Below are 9,677 nucleotides of genomic sequence, written 5' to 3'. Positions count from 1 at the left end.
TACATAGTATTCTTTCATTGTCCAAAAGAACCAAATGCCAAATGCCACATTATTTATTTGACTTGGTTTAAAAATTTTGAATCAAAATCTTAAAAATTTATGGATTTTGGAAAGACTGATTGTTTTCATCAAAAAATGCTATGAGTTCAATCCTTTCTAGCTACTTTCAAGTTAGTATTATGAAAACAGTGATAATTCAAAAATATGAATCTACACAATTATCAGTGTTAAATGTGTATCTTGGTCAAAAACATCAAATGTAATTAGAAAGTACATTTTCATGTTATTTCGTTATTTGTACGTATGTATTTTAAGTATGTCCGAATGTATGTCCATTATTCGTTTCTAGAAAATTAATAAAATTAAAAAAAAAAAAAAAAAAAAAACACCCACAATTTATTGTCTTTTATAATTAAAAAAAGAAAATTCTCAATTCATTTCTCAGCAAAATTGAAGGAAAGGTCCACCAGGACGTGATTAAAATGGTCGCATCGAGATGCATCCAAACTCACAGTTAGCGGGTACAATGCTGATAATATACTGGTAACAAACGTCTGTGTCACATCTAGTTCTATTAAAGCAAATAGCAATGAAATTCTGGAAGCTCCGAACTCATCTTCTTCGGCCAATCACGCCCTCAGACAGACAGACAGCCTGGTGGTGGAACTGTGAAGGCCATTCGTGAAAAGGGGGTGGCAACGCCGAGGACAACATGCGGCACTGCTTCACTGGCAAATACTCGTGAATGCTTTAGAACCCAGCTGACATACTTCGCCATTTCAGTTAAGAAAAATAACACACACTCAATGAACACAGGCAGCTGCAACAACAGGACCCAAGTCTGCAACGGGACCCAAGTCCTCTAGCCTTTGCCTTTACGAGCCCGAGATTTTGGCATCGACAACTTTGAGTCAACACTGATGCTGTCACCGGACTGGTAGACGTCAAGACGGTTGAGCTCTATGCAAAGAGAGCCTTGCCTGCACTAGGAGCACAAAAAGTTGTCAGTGTCCAGACCCCATGCAACAGCTTTTGCACAACTGCAGCATAACTTGCTCTTAACATCTCTGCACACTGTTTTCAGTGCATGTAGTGGAGTTGCTCTGTGTACCTGACCGTGATTTTCCTTGTTCGCTTTGCCGGTGGCGGTTCGTCGCTTCCTGAACCTGATGCAGAAACAGGTGGTTGTCCAGTTTCGACGGAAAGCTCAGAAGCGGTGGAATCCCGGGAGGCCAGGCGGTTCAGTTGGCGGTCGGCTTGATCTGGACGTTCTGCCACTGACCAAGGCTCCGATTGACTGCTCGATGATCCTGTTGGGATTTCAGTTGCACGGGACGTTGCGCAAGGGATGAGTTCGGTTCCTCGTGATGTCTGTTGTCATGGGAATGAAACGTGCGTCAGGAGGTAATGAATAGAATCGCAGAAATCATCATGACATTTCAGTGCATCAGGCATAAACTTCCAATCTCTTCTAATGTTTTCCAAATTGCTAGCTTTTGCAATCTAGATATCAATATACAAGTTCCCAATGCTAGAAAGCGAAGTCAAGCTGGTAATAAGCGCCTTTGCAGAGGTAGTCGAAAAAACAGAGCGACTCAGCGATCCTGTGCTGGCAAGACCACGAAGAGCAGCTAGCCGCAGATTTGTTTGCATCTGTTGCTGCTCCACTTCACATTGAAGCAGCTGCTCAAGCTTAAGCTTGCCGCCATCCGTATGATTTGCTGACATCTCCAGCTCCCTCTGCAGGAGTAACACAACTTTATCATTCAAGCCGCGAAGTGTGTGCGCTATAAGAGATGTCTGTTTAGTAGATGAGCGAGAATAATTACCTCAAGTAAACCAAGAGCAACAGCAGGCTCAGCAATCTTCCAAACTGGATGGTTAGGAAGTGTCGAAGGTCCCTTTCCTACCGCTGGGATTGGCCCGACATTCAGCATTTTGCTCATACCTTTGAACTGCAGCATGCCATTGATTAAAAACAATGTTAAACTAATCCAGCTCTGAAGTGATGTAAACAAAGCTTGATCGGATATTCCACAACTTTTCGCAAAAAAAGGTATTTCCCTTGGAAAACCGCAGTATCGAGGCTTGTAGGGGATCGATAAACTTCTATGAAACAGACACTCGAGAATGAAAATGAAATGATATTACGAACCTCCTCATAGAACACGCCCTCATGAAACATAGAACCCAAAAGTAAGACCACTCACGTAAGTGTGGTTGAGCGCCTCATCCGCCGAGCAGCGCCGATGTGGGGCAAATGCTAACATTCGTTGTAGAAGGTCCAACGCATTGTCATCAACCATTCCTGATAATCGTTTCACAATGTTTCCTGCCTAATAGCAAAGGCACTCTTCCAAATTAATTTTATTTTTACGGCGTTCTATACTGTTGATCGTGATTCCATAAACTAGATCACCCAATGACAAGACAATAAGTTCGGGTTACGAAAGTGTTGATGCAAATCATCAGCGACGTCATCTCCTAGATTAAATCAGTCAATCGCTCTCTCGGTTTCAACAAACGACTGGACAAAGGACATAACTATCTTATATGTGAGCAGAGAAACTCGAGGGAAAGACAAGTGTTTTCAGGATGCGTCAAGAGTTAAGGAAAATCCAACCTGAACAAATATAAAAGAGAGCTGGGAATCTGAGGTCTCACCCTTCCTGGTACCTTCTTCAGGTATGCTCGCCAATGTTCGCCAGGGACACTTTCAATGTCTTTCCAGCAAGGTGTGCCGATTACGTTGAAAATCACATCCAACTGTAACAGAAGGTGTTAGAGACAATTTTGTCTTGCGCTCCTCTACGACCTAGTAGGATCTAAGAACACGTTAAGAGGTACCCACTTAGTGCAGAGCAAGTCAAATTAAAAATAACTTGTTGGCAGATGACTTCGATGAAAATACCTGATCGTGTAGCTCGGAGGAAATGTCGTTGTTGTACGATTCACCCCTTAAAGGCGTGCTTGGCTCTCCGCTGAAGGCGCATTTCACAATGGCGGGGTTAGGTTAAATGACACAATAGGCAGGGCGTTGCAAACCTGGACACTGCGATTGGTGCTTGGGCAAAGTCACGATCATAAAAGCTCTGAATTCTCATCTAGATAAAGAATTTGTGGATTTGTTGCATCGGAAACTGGACCGGAAGCATACCGCACACCGAAAAGAGGCTTGCTTAAACGACCAGAGTGTTGAGGATGACCCTGCCGCATGAGAAGCTCCTGAACCCCATGAGTGTCAAATAGCATGAGATCAAACCAAAATATTACAGATGGACATGCTTTAGAAACCAGTTGTTCAGACAAAGCTAGATCTTAACGCTGAGTTTGATATATTTATCTCCTAGTGCTACCAGGGAGCGTTACACAATAAAATGAAGATTCATGAACATCTATTCAACTACTCTTAATCAGAGAGCTCAGTTGATGTCAATATCTTACCCAAAAGATGCAACCAACTGACCAGCTGAAACAGTTCAATTTTGGAGCGTTAGATACATTTTGGAAAATAGAATAAGAGTTCATGAATGTAAAAAGAAATAATAAATAACAAAAAAAACATGAGTTCGCGTACCTACAGAAGGATTCATAAAGAAAACTAACGTTCATCCGACAAAATCCTTCAAGTTTAGAATAATATTCAGATTCAACAAAATTGGTGTGAATAGAGAGATAAGATTCTAAAATATAAGATGACTTGAGATGATAGAGACACATATCGTAATACCAGGATCGAACTTACACATCAATAGCAGATGTGTACTGGCCTTGCGACATTACCACCTCAGGTGCACGGTGGCTTGGGGTCACTACCTGCACATAGAGAGGAAGGACTTTATAAGTTAATGTCAGCGCGAAATGAGAAATGTGACATGGGCTTCTGTTACCACACCAATGTAGGCATCTCAATAGGATCTAAATGTGCAACTTGGTGGCATAGCCAAGAGTCACCACAGGGCTGGCCTGCAGTAACTCGATTCCCAGGGATACATGCCCGGGGTATTGTTTATTAGGTTACCGTATTGTACAAACTGGAGAAAGCCAGTAACGTTGGTTTCGAAACCATATTTTTGAAACAATGAAGGCCTTTCACAGTTGAGATATAGATCTAGTTCGTCCCAGATGTTGAAAAGAGAGTAGGACGATTTTGTGATGAAAATTCTGAGCAATGACCAACTTTTCGTATCATTGTCACTAATGTGAACATGAAAATTTCAGCTTTGCATCAGCATGGCAAGGTTACCATACAACAAATAAAGCAAGCGACACTGCAGTTCCTTCGTCAAAGACGTTCACTCACAGTCTTGGTGTATTGTCTGGTCAGAACCGGCTTTTTCCTTCGCCCAGTTGGTTTCGCATCCGTGAAGCTTGACGTCTTAAGTGACATAAAAATTAAAATAAAATAAAAAATTATACCGTCAATCACTGTAATAGTCAACTACGACCAATAGTACAGGATATGGATAAACCAAACCTGGACATTCCTTCATGAAGCAGCAACTTTCATGGGGGGTAATTCGGAGAGAGTATTAACCCTAGAATGAGAAAAGCTTGCACGGTCCACGCACCTCAAGGGCGGATCGCGAAAGTCCGAAATCACACAACTTAGATTGAAAGTTTTCTGTCAGCAGCACATTTTCAGACTTGATGTCCCTGTCACAATGACGCCGACACAAGTCTCATGGATGGTACTGTACCCGACTGAACACCAAGATATTCCAAATAGTGATTGCAGTTGACATATAAAATCCAAAATTCAACAAAAAAATAAAAAAATAAAAAATAAAAATAAAAACTATATTCCACAAGTTGAGTTTGAGCTCTGAGAAAGATAGTTTAATCACTTGCCTGTGCCACACATGACAGGAATGCATGTAGTTAACTGATACGAGCAGCTGCCACATGAGTGTTCTAACAGTTTCCGCCGTAATAGGTTCACTTTGACGATACAAATCCCCACTGAATGTTCATAACCCACGCCATTGCATACATTGAGTAATGACATTATATCGAAATTCTATCGTACCTATCTAAAAGTCACCAAAAGTCGCCGTAAGCACCCAGTTCCGCTCTGCACTATATATGTTGCAGAAGCACGTTCAAGATATGGCAACTAAGGTGGAGAATACATGTGGATATCAAGATCATACCGTTCGGCAAATTCAGTGGCGATATACAAGTCCGTTGAGTCTGGTTTCTCCAGATTCTTCGATGTGAAGACGTCCGTCACTGCAACATAAATTTCAATTAGAGTCGATGCGTGAACAAAGACACAGTAATACAGAAACTTGAAAATTGTGTTACTCGAATACAACAGATAAAATGCCCCTCAAAACAAGTCATCTCAATTAAATTTTAAGAATTGAGATGTCCGACACTTTTAGCAGTCTATGCACTCATCCAAGCACGAGGGCGTACATGATATGATATAGGGATGAATGAGCCGCCGCATGATGCACACTTCTCGTAGCACACGTTTAGCCAGTATTTGGCAAAAGAATACATCGGGTACCCTCTGTTGTACATAACAGTAAGGTGAGCACAAACATGAACATAGTATTACTTGGAGAATGCCTCGCCAAAACCGAATGCGAGGTGATTTCAGCTTGACTCAACTTTACAAGTTCGGTGACCTCCCAGGTAGGAAGTTCATCATCCTCCTTGTGCTCATTGCACTCACACTCTCAGCTCACCGAAACAACACACGAAAGACGCTACACACATATCCCTTAATCTATGACAAACAACCACAGCAGCCTCTGATTCCAAAAGCATAAAAGGGAATGGCATCAATTCGCAAGTACATGGAACAGAAACAGATAAAGAAATGGGTGAACAAGGAGTTTAATCCTCACCTTGAGGGCAACAGTTCGACCGAATTGTAGATCTGTCGCGCGACAAACATCGCCATATGATCCTGAGCCAACATGGACTTCCACCTTGTATCGGGGACCCACTGGACACGCAATTTCATGGAATTGGTTCAGGATGAACATTCTTTACAATGCTCATCACAAGCGACTTTTCGAAAACTCAGTCAGAATTTGCAGAATTCTAATATGGATTTCCTGCTCTACAAATGTACTTGCGGTTCAAAGCAACCTATGGCCAATACTTGAGTGTAAAACTAAAACTGGACGCGTATCAATAGACGTACACTCCACAGCTTTGATGTGGAAAGTTATATTTCATGTGAATGGGTCCACACACAACATCATCGGGCACCTACAAAGCCTTCAGACGGTTCATCATTAATAAAAACCATTACTAACTCTTTTTTAAGAAAAACCCAAATTCATATCAGCATGAACAAGACGCAGAGACCCATCTCGCCATCCTGTTAACTGCCTTTAATATTTTTGTTGTATGATCCTAAAATCTGAAGAACGCATCCAGGCATGACCTCGCGAGCTGAAGACAGAATCGCGATGCTCGTCGAGTGCCAGCCGAAGCTAAGAAACGCCACTCCCCATCCATAGTAGTAAACACATAAAGTTCCAAAGGTTTAAGAATATAAAATTAAAAAGACGAGATAGAAATTGAATGGGAGAATTAGCATCATTATTATACTTGCAAATATTATTCTACAACAGAATCCGATCAGGCTGAGATAGAGGAAGACGGCGAAGCTTACCAGACCAGAGCTGTCCGCACACTGCGTAGATGCCCTTGGCGGGGTTGACATCCTCCACATCGCTCCAATCCATCGCACTTTGGAGCTCCGACACAAGAAGCAACCACAACAAGCCACTCACTCCCCCCCGTCCCGTGCACTAGTAGGTCGGCTGCTTAGAACCATGGGTCGAGGTGATGCCAACGCTCTCCGCGTTCTAAATTGCGTCGCATTTGGCGTCCAGTTGTCTCTGCAAAGGCACTCGTCGCAACAGTGGCCGGAACAACATACCCCGACCGCTAGTCGAACAACATCCTTGTCTCTCAAAGCCACTACCATCCCACAGGCATCCTTTGGTCCTTTCGAAACCCGCAAACGACCATCGAATGTTGCATCCTCTGACAAAGCTTTTTGTTTCCCCACTCAGTCAAACGCTTCCCATTGACTCCCTCTCCCCCCCACCACCGGCCTACCTCGCTGCCTAAAACGCCTCCCATGTGAAAATTCTGCACTCAGCCACCGCAGATTCCCGATGCTTACGGTCTTGCAGTCGGTAACCGAGAATAACTGTACGGCGATGACCTTTGTGAACAGGGATAGCTCTGACTGACTGGCGGATGGCGTGCGCTGTGATCTCACTCATTCTCGCACTATACCGAAGCTACTGCAGACTAATCATCTGTCTGTATTCTCGCACCTTTCCCATTTCTGTGAAGATTGATTAGTCTCGTCTTCATGCTCAGGTTAGCGGTAGTTGGTGAGTATCTCGATCGCGCGTTACAGAGCTACCGCGTGTTCACAATTCAGTCCTGGATCTGTCTTGTTCATCCAGTAGGTTAGGTCCTAGACTTATTTGTCTGCACCAACAGTTGCCTGCCACGTAAGGGAGGTTGTCAGCGAGACGTCGGAAAAGTCGACAGCATCAAATCATGGATTTTTGATGGAATCACTCGTTTTGTTTAGATAGTCAACGAATATGTAAACCGCTCTGGCCCATGAGTCTGTTTCATTTCCGAGAGGAAGATTGTCTTGCATCGAACTTTGACACGGTAACCGAGTCCGTAGTAACATTTGCGTCTTCCTGCAGAGACAGTGGCTGTGTTTTGCGAGGTTTTGGCGTGTGCCAGAATTTTTTTGTATGACGCTATCTGGGTGAGGATGTTGAAGGCTGCAGCATCGGTATTGTTGAGGGAATGAGGTTTGCAATAGAGATATTTGTACGATGGGTAAAGATGTATCGTAATCTAGTGGGATTGTAGCGGTGGTGTTGTGGTTTCTAGATATGTGGTTTTGTGCGCTTAGGGATTCGGATTGGGAGTTTTCATTTTCCTGGAGCAATGCGGCGTTGAGTTTCCCGTAGTGGACTTGAATGCTTCGGAGGAGTCTTTTGAACTTTTGATTGCTGATAGACATTTTTGGTAAGAAGATGTTATTGGCGCCTCGGCATTACGAGAACGAAGATTGACAGGGAGATCTGATGACATATACATAAGAGGATATGATTCATACTCCGCGATGGAGAGAGAGCATGGGGGCTGGCAGAGCTTTCGGGTTGTGCGATTGGCTAGAATAAAGGTTTACAAACCCCTCATGCTTACTCTGCGAAGGTATTGTTCCCTATCTTTGAATTCTAGTCTCTAGTTCTCTCTTTTTCGCAGTTTTTGCATTCCATTGATGAGTTTTTGCCTTGGGCACTCAACTCATCCGCAGAGAACGATTTCTGGCATTAACAGAGGGGCTGAACGGACGCAACAGGCCTTCTCGGTAGCTCTCGGCTTGACTCTTGGTGTTTTCCCAATTTGCGGCGTCACAGTAGTATTCTGCTGCGTAGCAGTGGCGCTGCTGGGCACGAAGTGTTAAGGGCCAGCGATAATGCTGGCGAATGTCCTCGCCATTCCCTTACAAATGAGCTTAATTGTACCTTTTCTCCGAGTGGGTGGAAGTGTACTGGGAGCCAGTCTTTTTGCACTGACAAAAGACACTCTCTGGCAGGCCCTCACAGGAAAATCTTCAGGCGAGTTAGTCTTTGCCATTGGGCATGCAATACTGGGCTGGCTAATGTCCAGCCCTTTTCTCTTCATGATGTTGTATGCTTTGCTCCTGCCACTCACTTTGGGGGCGCAGAAACGATTTGGAGGTCGAGATCAGCTGCCAAGTCAAGCTCGTGTTGCTCTAGATTAACTCCACAGACAAGAGAGGAAACCTTTGGAACATTTCCTTTATATGTTGCCGTCGTCTGCAATGCTTTGAATGATAGCCGGTGTAATCGATGCTTCGAAATCCATTCTGTCTGCAGCTAAAACTACACGGCATTTTCTCAGCCAGGGGCCGTATACTCTTTTAAGTCTACATCTCCTTCACAGCCTAGCAGACAGGACCGGCCATCAAGTGGAGAGAAATCAAACTTGCAAGTTTCAATTCAGCAACCCTCCTTACAACAGTAAAAAGATAGCCGTGACTTTCACATTTCCTCATTGTTGAGGCAGAAGGGCGACTTGCTGTAGAAGCCAGGATGTTTTAAGCACTTCCCCATTTCTCAAGAGTTTGGCAATATCTGGGATCTCACCCACCAATGACGAGTTGCTAGAAGTGCACTCTTCAAACAATATCTTCCTCTGGAACTGTCCTTCTCGAGTAATCCAAGCTTCTATTCACCAACTGTGAATAATCATTCACAGTTCCTCTGACAAATCCTCACTCTCATTCCAACTCTACAAAACACTTCATCTGCTGCAATGGTTCACGGTTTCTACACATGATTGTATGTCTTGTGCTTTTGGTTTATCTGGACCCACCTGCCTCATGTCCATCTCTTATCTGTAAGCTTAAGTTGAGTTGCAATCGTGACCTTGTAATCCCCATTTTTTACTTCTCCGATTCATCATTTGGAAACTGTAAATGATGAGTGTGTTTGCTAGCATGTGTAACCAGTGAATGTGAGCCGTCTTTTCTTCACCTTCTCAAACAGTTTCTGATTTGGATCATCTTCTATCCCACTCTTTCATCAACCAACAATTCAATGAGTTAACACTCAAGTGGATTATCTCTTTTTTTTGATAAG

General features: G+C 43.4%; 1 protein-coding gene and 1 long non-coding RNA gene across 4 annotated transcripts; one reads left to right on the top strand and one right to left on the bottom strand.

Moving 5' to 3' along the window:
• Positions 1 to 450: 450 nt before the first annotated feature.
• Positions 451 to 7,315, bottom strand: LOC112291456 (mitogen-activated protein kinase 3). 3 transcript variants are annotated; one of them, XM_024538868.3, is made up of 17 exons: positions 6,638 to 7,315; positions 5,859 to 5,959; positions 5,422 to 5,518; positions 5,154 to 5,232; positions 4,852 to 4,962; positions 4,572 to 4,656; positions 4,304 to 4,378; positions 3,746 to 3,816; positions 3,445 to 3,469; positions 3,158 to 3,225; positions 2,912 to 2,981; positions 2,665 to 2,766; positions 2,211 to 2,336; positions 1,830 to 1,955; positions 1,564 to 1,740; positions 1,112 to 1,371; positions 451 to 985 (listed from the first exon to the last, which is right to left on the bottom strand). In XM_024538868.3, exons 1-17 carry the CDS (start codon positions 6,708 to 6,710, stop codon positions 961 to 963), a joined length of 1,671 nt encoding a protein of 556 aa, XP_024394636.1. In that variant the 5' UTR covers positions 6,711 to 7,315; the 3' UTR covers positions 451 to 960. The 3 variants fall into 3 exon arrangements, with proteins under 3 accessions (XP_024394636.1, XP_024394634.1, XP_024394635.1); XM_024538866.3 differs by having other exon boundaries at positions 451 to 980; XM_024538867.3 differs by having other exon boundaries at positions 451 to 980; positions 1,117 to 1,371.
• Positions 7,316 to 8,087: 772 nt separating this feature from the next.
• On the top strand, positions 8,088 to 9,307 carry LOC149987833 (uncharacterized). The gene is made up of 2 exons (XR_016506310.1): positions 8,088 to 8,223; positions 8,350 to 9,307. It is a non-coding gene; the product is annotated as an uncharacterized LOC149987833 (long non-coding RNA).
• The last annotated feature ends 370 nt before the right edge of the window (positions 9,308 to 9,677 follow it).

Source organism: Physcomitrium patens, chromosome 14, assembly GCF_059467195.1.
Source record: "Physcomitrium patens ecotype Gransden chromosome 14, ASM5946719v1, whole genome shotgun sequence".
Lineage (NCBI taxonomy): Eukaryota > Viridiplantae > Streptophyta > Bryopsida > Funariales > Funariaceae > Physcomitrium > Physcomitrium patens.
Note: the sequence above shows the minus strand (reverse complement) of the source record. Positions and strands in the feature narration are given on the sequence as shown.